At 52.4% G+C, this 15,437-nt stretch overlaps 5 protein-coding genes across 5 annotated transcripts; 3 read left to right on the top strand and 2 right to left on the bottom strand.

Moving 5' to 3' along the window:
- Positions 1-809: 809 nt before the first annotated feature.
- On the top strand, positions 810-2,593 carry LOC34618968 (VAMP-like protein YKT61). The gene is made up of 6 exons (XM_022732280.2): positions 810-895; positions 1,096-1,165; positions 1,372-1,484; positions 1,776-1,944; positions 2,265-2,321; positions 2,489-2,593. Exons 1-6 carry the CDS (start codon positions 810-812, stop codon positions 2,591-2,593), a joined length of 600 nt encoding a protein of 199 aa, XP_022590944.2.
- Positions 2,594-3,575: 982 nt separating this feature from the next.
- Positions 3,576-4,868, bottom strand: LOC34618969 (60S ribosomal protein L17). Its single transcript, XM_022732281.1, has 3 exons — positions 4,829-4,868; positions 4,025-4,311; positions 3,576-3,827 (listed from the first exon to the last, which is right to left on the bottom strand). The coding sequence occupies exons 1-3, from the start codon at positions 4,866-4,868 to the stop codon at positions 3,576-3,578; spliced, it is 579 nt and encodes a 192-aa protein (XP_022590945.1).
- A 584-nt stretch (positions 4,869-5,452) lies between these two features.
- LOC34618970 lies at positions 5,453-5,959 on the top strand. Its single transcript, XM_022732282.1, has one exon. The coding sequence runs from the start codon at positions 5,453-5,455 to the stop codon at positions 5,957-5,959; it is 507 nt and encodes a 168-aa protein (XP_022590946.1).
- Positions 5,960-10,218: 4,259 nt separating this feature from the next.
- On the top strand, positions 10,219-13,135 carry LOC34618971 (putative uncharacterized protein DDB_G0271606). Its single transcript, XM_026336784.1, has 5 exons — positions 10,219-10,342; positions 10,574-10,596; positions 10,881-11,004; positions 11,352-12,286; positions 12,317-13,135. Exons 1-5 carry the CDS (start codon positions 10,219-10,221, stop codon positions 13,133-13,135), a joined length of 2,025 nt encoding a protein of 674 aa, XP_026192569.1.
- Positions 13,136-13,823: 688 nt separating this feature from the next.
- LOC34618972 (rab GDP dissociation inhibitor beta) lies at positions 13,824-15,132 on the bottom strand. The gene is made up of 5 exons (XM_026336783.1): positions 15,055-15,132; positions 14,747-14,814; positions 14,529-14,605; positions 14,172-14,337; positions 13,824-13,896 (listed from the first exon to the last, which is right to left on the bottom strand). The coding sequence occupies exons 1-5, from the start codon at positions 15,130-15,132 to the stop codon at positions 13,824-13,826; spliced, it is 462 nt and encodes a 153-aa protein (XP_026192568.1).
- Between the last annotated feature and the right edge of the window lie 305 nt (positions 15,133-15,437).

The following is a 15,437-nucleotide window of genomic DNA, read 5'->3' as shown; positions in this document are numbered from 1 at the left end:
ACGCTGGGCACATGAGAGGAAGTGTGCCATTCGCGCCGCCTCGGTCTCGCTTAATAGCCCCCAAGAGGCGCGGACAGACGGAGAAACACATTGTCAATCCGAGCTGTCTTTCGATTTAGCAGAGTGAAGGACAGACAAGGAGAAACGGACAACCGCACAACCCCCCGTAAACACCACCAGCAGCCAGCCCCCGACTAGCTGCTCCTTCAACAAGACAACCGAATCCTGAAACGAAATAAAAAATTCAGAAAGGGCGGTAATTAGCGAGCTAAACTCTATGATCTAGTGTTTACGCTGTATGCTTTTGGCCCTGGGGTCTGCATCTGCTGCGGCGGTCGCTGCTCGTCCCTCACTTTGCTGTTTTCGCACTTCTCGCCTTCCGCATTCTATCACAGGATTTTGCTCTTGTTTCCATCTTCTCCAGTAAAAATAAGTTCAACGCGGAAATATCTTTGTGTACAGGCGAACTCTTATTTTTGGTGTGTAGCCCGACAATAACTGCTTCCTGGTTTTTTTTCATAAGATCCTGTGCCTTCTTCCATTCTCCGCTTTATCGCCCTGTCCCTCGGTGCTTCTTGGCGGCTTGATCTCCTTCGCTACACGGGCAACTGGAGCACCAAACCGATAGCGAAGATATTCCTGCTGCTGCTGCTGTCGCGCTTGAGATCTTCTCCGTACGCTTCAAGGGTTCCAAGCTCCATGAGATGAGGCTCTGAGGTCTACATGGGCTGCTGCACGCCACATGCAGCCGCAGGCTTCCCAGCATCGGAAGAAGAAGGGGCTTAGTTTGGGGGACCTACGTTTTGCAGATGAAGCTCATTGCGCTCCTCGTCTGCCGCTGCTCCGGAGGTTTGGACAACTTAGTCTTTCTGAGTGGAGCCTACGACCTTTCCGGGTGGGCTTCATCGCCAAAGCTCTCATGCAAATGCAGAGGCCTCCTATGTGCCGCCAGCCACGAGGAGGTGCTTGCTCAGTACAGCAGTCCCCTAGAGTTGCAGTACACCTCATTCGCACGCTTTCTTCCAACACATGAATGTGCGCTTTGCGTTCTGGGGATTATATTTACCGATACGATTTGAGACGCGTACGCCACAGGTATCCGTTTTACCAGCGCAACGCCGTGAAGGAGGGCATCAAGTTCATTGCACGGACGGCAATCCCACGAGTACGTGCCTGCCACATTTTTCGAGCGGCAGCCAACTCGTTTTGCTGTCTGTGGATTCGGTTCGCTGCTTCAAAGCTCGTTCAGTCTGTTTCGATTCATCTTAATGTGTCGTTCTCGGGGCCACGCGCTTCTGCATGCCTTGCAGCCTCAGAAACTACGGCACGCAGGCTTTAATCAAAACGTCTGGAGTCACTGCATGCGCGCAGCTACCAGTGGGCCGTCAGCAGGAGGTGGAGCATGAGGGTTCTGTTGCCTTTGTCTTTCGATACCCTGACTCTCTTGCGATCCTGGCCATAGGCGACCACGAATATCCGAGAAGGTAGGACCCTAATGTCGAAGCCTTGTAGCGGAGGATCTCTCCTAAGCTCTGCACCCTGGTGCACACCAAAATCCCTTGTCTTGCACCGATGACCTTACACGAAGCCTTAGATGGATGTTCAACAATTTCTTGAAGCCTTCAGCTGACTTCCCTCCTGAATCTGCACAAACGCTCATCAGCGTTTGCGTTCCATCGTGTTCTTCCTTCCCCTTCCCCCGCATTCCCCAACCCCAAGCCACGGTTTTTCCTCTGCCCTGGGGAACGACTCGATGCTCTGTGCTCTTGCTCCAGAATAGTATTTGCATGTCTGAACGAGGTGCACGAGGAGTTTACCAGCAGCTTCTCTCGGTTGGACTGGCCACGCATTGAGGGGCGGAGTGCCGCCTCAAAGAGCAGCAAATCCAACCATCCCGATATTCCTTTCCAGGAAACCCTCGCAGATATTTTGAAGAAGTACAAGGTAAAGAGGACTCCCAGATAAAGCGCATGGAAGAGGAGCACAGAAGAAAGATCAGTAGGGGAGGAGGAAGAGTTGGGGTGTAAGGCAGGAGATGTAGTTTGCCGGGGTTCCCTTGCAAGGGATGCGTCTGTGGTGTTAGGGAAACCATGGGTAGGTGGCTTGCGTGTTCATAGCTCTGTTTTCTTGGATTTGATGCCTGCACAAATGCATGTATGTGCGGCTGATGCCGATCGTGGTGACTGCAATCCATGCTGATTCCTCCTACTCCCGCTTGCGTGGCATCCCCGCTTATTCGATCTGTGTGTCTGCTGGGATTGCAGGACCCTCTGCGCGCTGATGAGCTTCTCAGGGTGCAGCAAAAGGCGAACTTTGCACAGGCATGCCAACCACAGATGCCACTGCGCAGCCTTTAGCAAGGGGCTAGGATACTGGGTGGGGTGGGGGTGGAGAGAGGACTTGAAGCAGTCTCTGATGAGCGGCAGGTGTGCCTTTTCCTGGAGCCTCAAAGGCATTTGCTGTGCCTAGGCGCTGCGCTTTTGAATAGGATGTAGCTCGGCAGACGATCAGCTCGGTATTGCGGCATGGCGAGAGTTTGCAGGAGTTAGTCAACCGAAGCGAAGACCTCTCAAGTAGGGGCACTACAGTGTAGAAACACTTGGTTTGTGGACCCCCATGCACAGGCACTCACTCTAGCGTAGGCCACCTCAGCCTTCACCCCAACCACGCCGCAACTTTGGTGTCTTTCCCTCTCCCCCCTCCACCCAAAGCGGATTAAATTCGCTCTGCCACCATGATCGCCTTTACGGGGACGAGGCCCTCTATTGAATGCACAAATCAGCTGGAGAGGCAGAAACCCTCAGAGGGAGAGAGAGAGAGAGCGGCAGGCGTCGCCTCCTATAAATTCGAAGCACCTCCAAATCACGTAACAAGCGAGCCACCCTGCAGCCGGCGTTGGTTACTGCTTGCGTACCATTCTGCCCCTTAAGGGGCTTCTCTTTTTGACTCATTCGAATACTGCGTATTCCCGCTGCACATCTGGAAGTGGCTCTCTTCTCCTGCGTCATTGCTCCTCAGGCAGCTCTAAACAACTCTTCAAGAGCTCGAACAAAGTCAAAAACAGCCTCAACTGCTGCAAGATCCAATAATTCCGAGCAATTTGTGCAGCAGCAGCAGTGGCTGCCGTACAGGTAATCGCTGCTGCAGTGCACAGCTCCCTCCGCCGCTACCGCTCTTGCTGCCTCCCTGAGCTGCAGCTGCCTGCACTGTGGCGTTTTATAGGGGGAACAGAAGGAAAATTGCATTGTTTGAATCCAACTATTTACATCAAAACGGAAACGGGAATCTGCCAAGCCTAGAAATAAGCCCGAAACGTCGGTTCTTGAGCTAGATACTCTAAATCTCGAGTCTAGTTAGAGCGCAGGGCCTTGCAAAGGGAAATTTTCAATACGCTACTCTAATCGATTCCACTAGTACTAAGCGCCTCCGTGAACCCTAAACGAACAGTTTGACGCACGACCTCTGCAAAACAGCAACGTTTGCCGCGTTGGGTGTGGAGTCTAAGAATAAACGGGCATGGCGCCCGTCCCCCCCCCCCCGCTAAAACCCTAAACGCGCACAATATTTTAGACAATCTATGCCTTGTTGTCGTTGCCCACTCTGATCCTTCTTCTTGCTAGCTGTTTCTTGCTGAGTCTGATGATCTTCTTATCCTTTGGTTTCTCGACGGCCTTGCTGTCTTCCCGCAGAATGAGCTGAATGTGGCAGGGGGATGACATGTAAGCGTTGATTCGGCCGTGGGCTCTGTACGTCCTTCTGCGACCACGAGGGGCACGGCTGACCTCGATGTGCTCAACAACCAAGTTCTCTGTGTCAAGATTCTTTTGCTGAAAAGAAAAGATTCCAGGCAGACGCAAGCACAATAAACACGAGCCCTACGATAGGGGGAAAGGGCTTTTCTAGGAATAAAGGTGCGTTATTTATGCGCAAGCAGCACACTACTGGACAAGGGATATCGCGGTGTTAGGATGGCCTCTGTCTTCCGAGTTTAATGAGGAACTCAGTCACAGCCGCGAGTTCAGACCTCTGCATTCGCTTCGGCATTCTTCAGCAGCCCGAGCAGAATCTTGCAGCTCTTGACTGGCCATCTACCCTGTGTGGCCTTGAACTCTTTAGCCTGAGCAGTGCGGCCAATGTTGTTGGAGTAGCGACGGAAGGGAACGCATCTCTTTCCCTCAATGACTTGCTCCAGGTACTGCTTGGCAGCCTGCAGCTTCATTGGATTTCCTCTCTTGTCAGTCTTAATGGCCATGGCGGTCTCATAGGTGTTCTTGAAGTGAACACGCAAGTCCTGGCCCAGAGCCTTTGCGCCTGAGAGGATGCAGAAAGCGGCAGCACTCCCCCGCAATTTCCCGTTCCCGTGAAGTGACACACACGTGCCGCAGTCGAGTATTGTACACGCGCTCCCCATGAAGCACCATTGGGGCAACAGCTGGTAGCTGGTATCACACACTTCACGCAACGGGATGCAACAAAGGGCACACGGTTCAACAAAGGGAATGCGGTTCTGTTGCCGACCCTGCTGTGGCTACTGCATGCATCCCCCACGGGAAGAACGGGGGAGGCAGCACTTGAAGACTACTATCAACAAAATGATCCGCCATGGAAAGTTTAGTTGTTGATAATGTTAGTGATGCTCAAACAGCCCGTTTGCACGGGAGGTCAAGACCCGCACCCCACAGCCCAGAGTCCACCGATGCCGTCGCTACTACCGCCACTATGATGTTGCTCTTCTTCTTATGCTACAAGAGCAGGGAAAAACAACGATATGATCATACACGCAGACAATGAAATGCCAAGAGAGCAACTGCGAAGGAACGGAACGTACACTTGTTGGGGTGCGAGGCCTCGCAGGAGTACTTCACCATCTTCACTGAGCTGAATGTACACCCAAAAGTGGCAGGCTAAACCCTATACCCTTATCCCTAAACCCTGCCTGAAGGCGACAACAGTCTCTTTTCTCCAAACCTGTGCTGTGCCGCTACCGCAACAGCAGCCCCCACGCAGCGCCCCTCTGCCTGCTGCAGCTGCTACGGAGGCTGCTGCTGCTGTAGGTCCTCTATTGCCGCTCTTGCGGGAGTGCAATATACTTATGTTTATGATTTCGAACTTTCTATTGCAAGCAAATTAAGCGTCACGAATAGCTTGCAGCAGGCTGCCCGAAAGGATTTTTTAGGAGACTCCTGGCAAGGGCCTTCACACACTTTTTTAATGGCTGTTCCAGCCCCAGGGAGCCGCTACCGCTGCCATAGTGGCCGCCCCTGCTGTATGCCAAAATACGCGTCACCAGCTATTTTCTCCGGAAGGCGCAATAAAATTCCCCTTTATATACCGTCTCTGCAGCTGTGTCACTGGGATCGACTTGCACCCGGTGTGCTGCCACCTTTTCTTTTGCCCTTACCAGTAAACCTGCCCTGCATTGGCACGTCATCTGTGCGCCATCTTCTCCCCGATGTCAGCCTCGGCCTCTGCATCGCTTCTTCGGCGGAGTCTCGGGGGGCCCCTGCGTCTGTCTGGCGCGCGCTTGGGTGGCAACCACGTATATCTGGGTAGGTACCATGACTACAATCAATGGGAATACTTGCCTCACCCCTCCTTGCAGCTCTCTGGGGCCATTCTTCCTGTAGGAGCCACTAAAGCCCCTGCACCTGCGAAGGGCCAGCTGCTGAGGGGTAGCGGCCTACACGGGCCTGAGTGTGGTGAGGTTCTGCGTCTCGTGCTGTGGAACCGTTTGAAACAGAGAAGAAAGCAGCGGGAGGTTCCCACCATCGAGCAGATGAGGGAATTCAACAAACTAGAGGTCGCTTGCGTCTGGTTCACTTGGTCTATTCTCCTCTTCTTCTGGCCCATGACAATAATTGGCGGCTCTTTCGCCAAGGAGAACGAACACTTCCCGTGGACTCCCGCTAGGACCGATGGATCCAGGGGAGAGGGTCCTTTCTGGTGGATCTTGGAGTAAGGGGAGAGCTTTCACAGGCTTGTGACAGCCTTCGAGTTCCGCTGTTAAATGTGCGGGTACCAGAGCTAGCAGCGTTGATGTGAAGTGCTTACTGCGGCTAGCTGCTGGGGCTGCTCTGGCAGCGTTGATGTGAAGTGCTTACTGCGGCTAGCTGCTGGGGCTGCTCTAGCCGCCTTAACAACTACACCGGCACTAGGAGCGGGGGGGAAGCACTTAGTGTGTTGAAGGTTTGCGTGTTCCACGCTTGGACCAAATGGGCGCTGCGCCTCCTTGGCATCTGTCTCCTCAGCAGCACGAACGGCGGCATAATCAGCAGCACATGCTATGGCCACGACAGGGCATGCATGTGCGCTTTCGACCCCGCCGTCTCTCCTTCGGGGTTCATCATCTGGGGCAGATGGAGGTGCATGGGCCGTTATTCTGTATCGGCAAAGTGCTGAGACTGAGCGGCCTCGATACAAAACACAATTTGAGGTTTGCGTTGAGCAGTTGATTCTAGAGCTCGGGACCTTCAATTAAGATCTAGGAGTTGGGGATGACACTCACGTATACGGCTTCGAACTTTTGGTCTTGACGTTAGCAAGTAGAAGCTAGAGGAAAGCTTTAGGCACTAGGGCTCAACGTGTAGTGGTTGAGCATTTAGGTGTGTTGCATCAAGAACTAGGAAGCAACGAAGAGCCAGGGGTTTTACTGTGCTTCAGGCCGTGGTGCGTTCAAAAGCACCCCAATTTTTTGGTGGCTTTGTGACTAGATGATACATGCTTGGTAGAGATACGAGTAGAGTAGTGTCGCTCTGCAGACTCCCATGTTTTTCCCCATGTTCAGTGTCTAGTTGCTTCCACTTTGAGTTGGGGAAAGGCATGAACCCAGAATCTCCCAGCTTCCAGGGTCCTACCAAGAAGATTTGCAGAAGGGCTGTCAGGCTAAGCCAAAGTATCAGCTGGGGACGTATGGCCTTGGCATAAGAAACACCCTAGAGGATGGACTCCTTGGGGACAGCCCAGGAATGACGAAAGTTTGTCTGTTTTACGTTGCCGCCTGACTCGAGCAGACTGTTGGGGTGCCTATCACCTTGCCTCTGTACTTGTATGTACTCAGTGTATTCGGGGCACAGGACTGTTTGTGCTGCCTCAGGGAATTGCTTGATATTGTGCTCCTCTGAGCAGCTGCTAAAGCGACCGCAAATTGCGTAGATTTTCCGAAAAGGGCAAGCCTTTTGAAGGGCCCAAATTGCGAACAGGCGAGGCATTGAATTCGGGGAGCAGTGCGCCTTACTATCTATTCCAGTGGCACCTCTTCTACTTGCACAGCTTTACAAAGCAGAGGATGCCCAGGAAAAGGTACAATTTTCACCGCTGCATTTGATGGCACAGCACCAGCAAAAGCTCTTGTGAATCAACATTCTGAGACTAGGACTACAGTTTACACAGAACACGAGAGCTGGCGTGACTTTTGAGCAGTGCTGGTGTACGACAGAGTATCGAGCCACTAGGTCAGACAGCAATTACAGCGATGAGCATCGATGCAGAAAACACCAGGAAGAGAGTGTAAGGTTTGGTACGGGCCCACGACAGAAATAAATACTGAGGTTTTGTTTCCAGGCACTCACCCTATGCAGACCAGAATGCAACACACCACAATAATAGCGCTTGTCTCGCATCAGCATACGGCATCGCACAATGGCAGGTTTGTGGTGTGAGATCAATCACTCTCCGAACGTAATAACGCTGCCTGTAGGTAGTTCATGTGAGTGGCTATTTCCTGCCGTTCAGTGCTGGTGAAGTGGTAAGGCAAAGGGGCTTCAACGGTTGTGGCCTATCCCCAAACCTTCTGACGCCGTGTTGCCAAAGCCACTGCCAGTGAGCCGTTCTGGTTTTATGGGATAGACTTGCATGCTCGCGCTGTGCTACGCAAGTAGGTAGCTTGTGGGCACCTCAGCTTTAAAGGCGCTTACTTTCTTTCCAGTGGTCATACTTGGTGGGACTTCACGAATGCACAATCAACGTAGTTTTATCATGTGAGTTCTAGATGGTACACAAACGAGACGGCCTTTAAGGGTTCACACCTTACTTCTTCCGGGTGCTTTTTGGAGTATTCCGATATTTCTTTTTCGGAGCAAAATTTTGAATGGTTAGGAGCCACTGCACAAACATGACCCCTCACTTCTTCGGCATGAGGAGAGCATCGGGCTTGCTACAATGGACACTGAGCGATCCTGTATGCATACACATCACGTCACTCCCCTCGAGTTTGCCGCTGCTTGTTAGGAGCCACCTGAGCGGGTTGCAAGAACGACGAGAACAGATCAACAACGCTTCTCGGTTGCACTCTTTGGAAGATTGTCTGCCAAAATGCCTTCACCCTAGAGGCGCTAGCCTCTTCACCGCTTCCCCGTAGTGGGAGTTACTTAGTGAATTTAGTTGGAGAGATTCACGAGGGTACGCCGAAGGCATGTCACAAATTATTTACCGCACTCAGGAATTGTTTGAGTCTACAGAGGTAGGAGCAGGTACGAGAAGCCATTAGTATCATATGGTTCGCTGGACTGAAAGGTTGAGTCAGAGAGTCACACAGCTTTGCCACCAAGTATTCGTACACGCGCTCGTCCAATCGTGACAGTGAATCGTCACAACACAGTAACTAGGCTACACAGAGGAAAGGCCTCATGGTTGGTATTCTCAGGCCAACTGTAAAGAAAATTGCTGTACGGCAGCTTCATAGAATTTCGCCTTGCTGGGCAGGACATGGTTCGAAATTCAATGCCCTCTGGTCAAAACCGCATCTGAAGTAATTCAGCTTTAGTGCTCGAGCCACTATTTATGAAGCATTCAATGGAAAAAAATTGGCTTGCAGGAGCCTTGGTCCAGGTAATGTGGGCTTGATACCAAAACTGTTCGCCATTCCGCCGTGGTTTAGGGACCTGAAGGAGATGCCCACTAAAACTCACCACCGTTCAATCTGGTCCCTTGATTCTGTGTCGCGACGTTTATGGGCGTTGACTTCAGTCAGGATACTCCAGATGCAACACCCAACTTTAAAGTCTGCGTGGTACTTTGTGCCCGCCTGGCGGGTCTACTACTTCGTGTCCCTGTCTCAACCAGCAGAGCTCCTGCCCCTGAAATCTACTCAGCAAGTTTACGAAATTAGAATCTTTTTGGTCAATAAAGGATTTTTTCAGAGCTTGTGTACCGTCTCCTGCAGCGGGCCTGGCGAAGTCCAGTCGCGATTGCAGGCCTTTTGTGTAAAGTTAACGTTCAGCGAGGGACTTGCGGCAGGGCCTGCTTATTCTAGTCTATTTGTTTCTGATTAGGGAGAGCAGCGCATTACACTGTGTTTCGGCGACAGGTTAGGGCACCGTGAACACCCTAATGGCTCACTGGGGTCAGCTACTTCCGCGTGCGCCACTCCGCTGTCCTTCCCTTTCTTCGGCCGAAACTATATGGGGTACGGGAAGACATGAGGAGGATCTCTCAAGAGTAGGAGCACAACAGCTTTACCTAATGCGTGGATCGGCTGTAGGGGCTATGAATCTTCTCAACGTGACTCTACAAGGGGTGTTGCAGCTGTTCACTCGTTGCGTGGCGTGGCCGATTTTGGTTTCTGCTCACGAAACGACCGACCACGAAATGAGCAGGTAAAACGCTGCTTAAAAGAAAGGTAGACTTTGATGTGTGGACTTTTTCTTTTTAGGGCTCTTTGCATGGTGCCTTCTGACCAACTCGACATCATCACTGCAGTTGGCGGGACGAACAGAGCACGAAAAGGTGAGATGACATTCCTGAAATTGCACACCGTAAAGGAATCCCCTTCTGTATAATATGCTAGGGCTGAAATGTGCAGTAAGGATTACGAGGTAGGCCTAAGGATTTACGATTTGGATTTCTGGATGAATGCTCACCTAGCGACACCCGACCGAGCCAGCCCAGAGGCCGCATGCAGGCCGGTGGGTAACATGATTGGGTTGACCTCTTAACTTGCTTACTTTATTTCATTACATCCATAATGCTCACACAGCAACTCTCTCTACAAACTTTCGTTAGTGTCCTTCATCAGTTGGCTGCCACTCCAGCGCTTGCATGGTCAGCGGCTGCTGAACCCCCAGGGTCTAGGCGCCTTCCTGGTGGTTCATCTTAGGTTCTTCGTTTTTGCCTCCTTCCTTCCGCTTTGGTTCCCTATTCAACATACTTTCTTATGTTGTGTGGGATCATAGGCGGACGGGCACTCAAATCTTAAAACTTACGTTGTGAAACCCAGTGACCATGTCCCTCAAGCAGCCTGTCACGCAGGTCAGACTAACAAATGTTGCCGTTGTTAGGCTACGGCTAGGAGGGGAGAGGTTCGAGGTTGCCTGCTACAAGAATAAAGTGATCAACTGGAGAGAAGGTGAGCCGCTAACACCAGATATAGGGGCACGTTCAGATTCCCATGCCAAGCCCCAACTGTTCCCACGCACTGCTGCGCCGGAGCCGTTTCGGGCATATAGCGATACTGACTGAGATTCTGCTGATACTACCCAGTAGCTTTGTATACACTGATTGGCTGGCTGCAGCATACACATGTGGCTAACGGCTGTAGGTTACGAAACTGCGCTGCATGCCCACCCTGTTTTTGCAGGCAAAGAAACGAATTTGAACGAGGCAAGTTTCTCCCACATCCCATGCACGTGATATATATTCAATGAGCACGTATCATCTGCGGAGCCTTCCTCGAAGCAAAGAGGGTTCGATGGTTGTATCCAAACAGGCAACTGTACACCGAGCAACTTGCTACTGCTGTAGATCCGAAAGCTAGTAGCTGCAGCACGGGCATGTTTCCTGCCGGTGAAACCGGCCCTTATAAAACATGCCTGCCTCTTGCGCTACTTTCGCCGCAGTTGCATGTGCAGTTTTTGATGCTGGTGCGAACCTTAATTCTGCCACAGGTTCTGCAGATTGACGCGGTTTTCCAGAATGTGTCTAAGGGCGAGCTGGCAAGAAAAGCAGAGCTTCTTAGGTACTTCGGAACTGACGACCGAAGGACCTGCATCTTAAAGATCCTCGAAAAAGGTAAATGTAGAGTCGCAACATGCAGGGCCCACTACTCTGCCGCCGTTGAACCAGCGTCGTATCCTTCCTGTTCGCTGCATTCCTCCAGTAATGTGGCATTTTGACGAGCTCTTTCTCTCTCATTCTCTCTCTCTCTCTCTCTTGCTCTCTCTCTCTCTTGCTCTCTCTCTCTCTCTGTCTCTTGCTCTCTTTCTCTCTTTCTCTCTCTCTTTCTCTCTTTCTCTCTTTCTCTCTCTCTCTCTCTCTGTTCAGCCTAGGGGTTGTGGCGCTCACCCTTTCATTCCCTCCTGCTGCCCTCGCGTTTTAAGTGGACCAGCGCACTTCAGTGTCTCTCTCTGTCTGCTCAGGGGAGCTGCAAGTCTCCGAGTTGGAACGGCGGCAGCAGCTGGAGTCGCATTTTAACGACATTGTCTCCTTGGTGATAGACCTTACTTACTCGGCGGTTACGGGCCTTCCTCTCTCGCGCTCGGCTGTGTCTGGAGCTTTGAAGGATTTAGGATTTGCAGTGAGGCTTCAGCAGCCTCCCAAGGCCCAGGCATTGCATGCAGCGTTGTTGCTACAGCACCACAACCCTGGGCAGATTAGACGCAGACTCATGCGACTCAAGATGCAACTGCCAGGAGCTGCTGCTGCTGCTGCGGCTTCCATGCTGCACTACATCGTACGCGAGTGCGCGGGCATCATCGAGACGCAAGATCCAACGGTAGATGTTTTGCTGCAGCGCCAGCAGCAGGATGTCTCGTCTGCGGCTGCAGCCACAGAGTGGCTAGTTGTTTTTCTTGTGCCCCCCGGAGCGTATAGAGAGGTTGAGGAAAAGGTGCAGGAAGCAGGGGGTTCTCTGTCTGTTGTCGCATGGAACTGTCTCCATGGCACGCAGAAAGAGCAGCAATTGCAGCTCAAGATGGAACAAGACCAGCTGCAACAACAGCTGGACGAACTCCGGCAGCAGCAAGCGCAGCTTCAGCAGGACTTAGAGGTGGAGTCTCAGCGGAGGCTACAGGTGCGTGAAGAGGAGCAGCAGCGGCGGCAAGAGCGGCGACAGCGGCGGCAGGAGCAGCTGCAAGCGAAGCAACAGACGCAAAAGCGCATACAAGCGCAACAGCAGCTGGAAAAGCAGCTACGGGAACGGCAAATGCGGCAGCAACAGGAGCTTTCGCAGCAGCTTCTGGAGCAGGAGTTGGAGGATAAGGAGCTGCTGCAGCAGCACTTGAAGGAGCTGGAGCAGTTGCAGCTGCAACTGCAGGAGCAAAGACTGCAAGAGCAAGAGGAGCAGGAGCGACGGCAACAGCGGCAGCAATCGCGATCTGCTGCCGAAGCCACTGCTGCTCACAGCGGGCGATCTCACAGGGAAGGCACGGGGTGTCCAAACACCCCAGGGCCTCCATCGACAGACGCCAGTGTCAGCAACAGTAGGCGTAGCAGTTTCAGCAGCAGCAGCAGTGAGGATCAGCTCTGCTGCTGCTGCTGCGCAGAGTGGGGGGACGACGACTGGACAGACACCACAACTAGGGCTCAGCGGAAGAATCGCGGTAGCAAGGGCAGAAAGCAGCGGCAGCCGCAGCAGCGACTGCTCCCTCCGGGGGCAAGTGGTGGATTTGTTGGAGTTCCTTGCCCCCTGCATGCGTCGACCTGTGTGCACCAGAGAGATAAGACAGCCAAACCCATTGATTCTGCTCCCCGTCGCACGCAGCAGCACCAGCGCAGGAGACAGCTGCAGCAACAACAGAAGCTGCAGCAGCAGCAACTGAAGCTGCAGGAGCAACAGCAAAAGCAGCAGCAGCCGAAAGAGCCAGAACTGCACGATAGCCTGACTCGAGAGGCCCTAAGATGGCTCAACCGCGACGTGCTGCAGCAACACCAAGAAGAATCCACGACAACTGCCTTTCCCGAGGCTTCCCCCTCCGCATCCACAGCTCAACAGCAGGAACAGCGTGGACCACGATGCCGTGTTTGCGGCGACATGTTCAAAGACGTAGTGGAACTGCGCGTACACTGCAAGAGCAGCAGACATGCAACAAACTTGAGGAGGCAGGCCGACAAGCTGCCACCCCTTGCTGATGCTGAATGGAACGAGTTGCAGTTAGATAAGCACCTTATGGCCGGAGTACCCACTGAAGTGAGGGGATTTTAGCTCTGAATTTCAGGTTGCTGCTGCATGATGGACTTGCTACCAGTAGGGCATTTGCTTGCCGGAGGTGTGAACTTATGGCTTTTATATCTAGAACTCCTGCACTACTTTTGGGGCAGTGGCGGTTGCTGCCACTGCGACCGTTGTAAAAGCAGCAGGCAGCTGCCCGCAATAGAGCTGTATTCAGTAGCAGCCAAGAGCCCTTCTCAGCGGGTGGTGCTGTCAGTGCTGATTAGCAAGTGCAGTGTTGAGCCAACACACCACCTATTTGTACTAACAGCAAGAGGGACGACTGCTCTTATTTGTGTTGCTCCATGCAAAGTAGCGTCATCGGGTGCTGATGTAGGAACAGTTCGCTGTCCCTAAAGCTTTTTCATACGTGGCAAGCAACAGCACCAAAAGCTGCTGTTGTAGCTGCCTGCCGCCGTTCCATGGCGCGATATCCACCCTCTATTGCCATTGAAAGATGCTGAAGTGCATAGTCAGCTTTTGGGTTAATAGGCGGCTCTTTTAATCCACCCAACAAAGAGAAAAATGGAAGTTTCGGGGTGCACTGCACTGCAACATTACATGCAGCAGCGGCACTAGCAACTGCTGCTGCAGGTACAGCAGTCCCCTGGAATGTCTGTACAGCCATTACAGCTTAGAGTAATGCGTGATTCGCTTCATTCATTGGCTCTTTGCGAACTGACTACTGCTCCTGTAGGTCCTCCCGGTCAGCCTTGACAGATAAATCCAGGGGCTCCCCCGTCATATTCTCCCAACTGCAGAGCGAGCAGAACAGCACAAGATAAAAAAGCTACAGGCTTCGCAATTATTCTTCTCCATACTCGCATGTCTACACCAGCACCCTTGTGCTCAAAACTCTGCACCTTACTAACTGCATATGAATATATATATCCCGAAGTCCCCTCTTTCAGTGGCCCTGCCTATGCCTTCCTTTTACTGGTGCGTCTACTTGCTTTTTCTTGTCCACTCTACCCCTCTGTCTGCATGCCAAACACCGTCATTACGTCGAATTGGACTTTGAGTTGCTTACATCCTGAGAACGTCCTGGGTAGCCGACTCAAAGTGCGAAGTGGCGTCGAAGGAATTGGAGACAAAAATATTGCTCTCTCTTCCAGTGTCTGTGCACTCGAGCAAGTCGCTGACCGCCACGAACTTCTCTTCAATGTTTCCTAGCAGTTTCAAAGCGGGGGCCAGCTCTGCAGAGACCAAAGATCAAATGCGGCTGCTTTCCTTCACCAGCAGCTTTGCAGCCCCCTAAAGCAAAGCTGCGTCCAGGCTCAAAGAAGCAAAAAGGATACATTACAGGCACAGGTTAGTGCTAGATGGCATATCATTTCAAGGTTATCGAAATCCACGCCCAAAGCCTATTATTTATAGTTCAAATTACCGCTTTCCGGGTCGTCAGTTTCAACAGTTGTGCTGACAATCGCGATGGTCTTCCCCTTGAGACAGATGCCGTGGGGGCTGGAGACGACCATGATGTAGATGTCATTGTGTCGGTTGAGTTGCCGTTGTGGGATGATGATCTGACAACTGGTGCTGCCATTCGTCGAGGGCACGGGGGCCCCCAAGATGCAGATACACCTGATGACTCTGCCGTTACACCGCAGACGGGATGGGAACTGCTGTGCAATGTACGAAGGGTCGCACACCACCATTTTGCAGCGGGCCACCTGAGGAAACGCCGCAAAGAGCACCGAGTGCCTGTTTCTCAAGCTACTTGCGAAAAAAAGCGGGATCGATTCATGGTAAAAACCCTGCATATCGACGCATGCACTGCACCTCAAAGTCCGCAGAGAATCCTGCCAGCCAGGATCCCCCGGCAAACCAAGCTCTACTCACCCCCGTACCCACTTAATACCCAAGCCTTGAAGCTAAAGCTTGTACCCAAGACTCCTGGCTCTAAAGCAGACCTGTCCATCTTTGGTTCTAACCCTGCACACTTTTCCCTGCTCGTCAAGCTCGAATGACTCTACGGGGGTGTTCAGCATGTAAGTGCCTCCGTTGACAGCACACAGCCGACTGAAGCCTTCAGGGAGACCCCCAAGGCCATAGACGGGATAAATGAAGGGCGAACGGCCATAGCGCGATACAGAGTACATGTACAACTTGATTCTTTCCATGGTCTCGTGCATGGGCTGCTTCAGGTAGCTAAAGAAGGCAGACCGACCCAAACAACCCCAAACACGAACACACGCAGGCAGGCCAGTACGTTCCATACACTGAATGGCAGCTCAACCTCCCCAAGTCTGCGTTATACACCCGGTCCCCTTTGAGAGGGTCGGGAATTAAACAA

Source organism: Cyclospora cayetanensis, unplaced genomic scaffold (genome assembly GCF_002999335.1).
Source record: "Cyclospora cayetanensis isolate NF1_C8 unplaced genomic scaffold, CcayRef3 CcayRef3_contig_148, whole genome shotgun sequence".
In the NCBI taxonomy this organism is placed as follows: Eukaryota; Apicomplexa; class Conoidasida; order Eucoccidiorida; family Eimeriidae; genus Cyclospora; species Cyclospora cayetanensis.
Note: the sequence above shows the minus strand (reverse complement) of the source record. Positions and strands in the feature narration are given on the sequence as shown.

What these genes read in the sequence shown, in the direction of transcription:
- LOC34618969 (XM_022732281.1), bottom strand. Translation starts at nt 4,868, where the DNA reads ATGGTGAAGTACTCCTGCGAGGCCTCGCACCCCAACAAGT. An exon ending in GGCCTCGCACCCCAACAAGT is followed by an intron (nt 4,312 to 4,828) that starts GTACGTTCCGTT and finishes GCATCCTCTCAG; the next exon opens with GCGCAAAGGCTCTGGGCCAG. An exon ending in ATGCCGAAGCGAATGCAGAG is followed by an intron (nt 3,828 to 4,024) that starts GTCTGAACTCGC and finishes TTTTCTTTTCAG; the next exon opens with CAAAAGAATCTTGACACAGA.
- LOC34618972 (XM_026336783.1), bottom strand. Translation starts at nt 15,132, where the DNA reads ATGCTGAACACCCCCGTAGAGTCATTCGAGCTTGACGAGCAGGGAAAA. An exon ending in TTAGAACCAAAGATGGACAG is followed by an intron (nt 14,815 to 15,054) that starts GTCTGCTTTAGA and finishes GCGTTTCCTCAG; the next exon opens with GTGGCCCGCTGCAAAATGGT. An exon ending in AACTGACGACCCGGAAAGCG is followed by an intron (nt 14,338 to 14,528) that starts GTAATTTGAACT and finishes TGGTCTCTGCAG; the next exon opens with AGCTGGCCCCCGCTTTGAAA.
- LOC34618971 (XM_026336784.1), top strand. Translation starts at nt 10,219, where the DNA reads ATGTCCCTCAAGCAGCCTGTCACGCAGGTCAGACTAACAAATGTTGCC. An exon ending in AAGAAACGAATTTGAACGAG is followed by an intron (nt 10,597 to 10,880) that starts GCAAGTTTCTCC and finishes ATTCTGCCACAG; the next exon opens with GTTCTGCAGATTGACGCGGT. An exon ending in AAGAGGAGCAGGAGCGACGG is followed by an intron (nt 12,287 to 12,316) that starts CAACAGCGGCAG and finishes CGATCTGCTGCC; the next exon opens with GAAGCCACTGCTGCTCACAG.
- LOC34618970 (XM_022732282.1), top strand. Translation starts at nt 5,453, where the DNA reads ATGTCAGCCTCGGCCTCTGCATCGCTTCTTCGGCGGAGTCTCGGGGGG.
- LOC34618968 (XM_022732280.2), top strand. Translation starts at nt 810, where the DNA reads ATGAAGCTCATTGCGCTCCTCGTCTGCCGCTGCTCCGGAGGTTTGGAC. An exon ending in CACGGACGGCAATCCCACGA is followed by an intron (nt 1,166 to 1,371) that starts GTACGTGCCTGC and finishes GCATGCGCGCAG; the next exon opens with CTACCAGTGGGCCGTCAGCA. An exon ending in GACCACGAATATCCGAGAAG is followed by an intron (nt 1,485 to 1,775) that starts GTAGGACCCTAA and finishes CTCTTGCTCCAG; the next exon opens with AATAGTATTTGCATGTCTGA.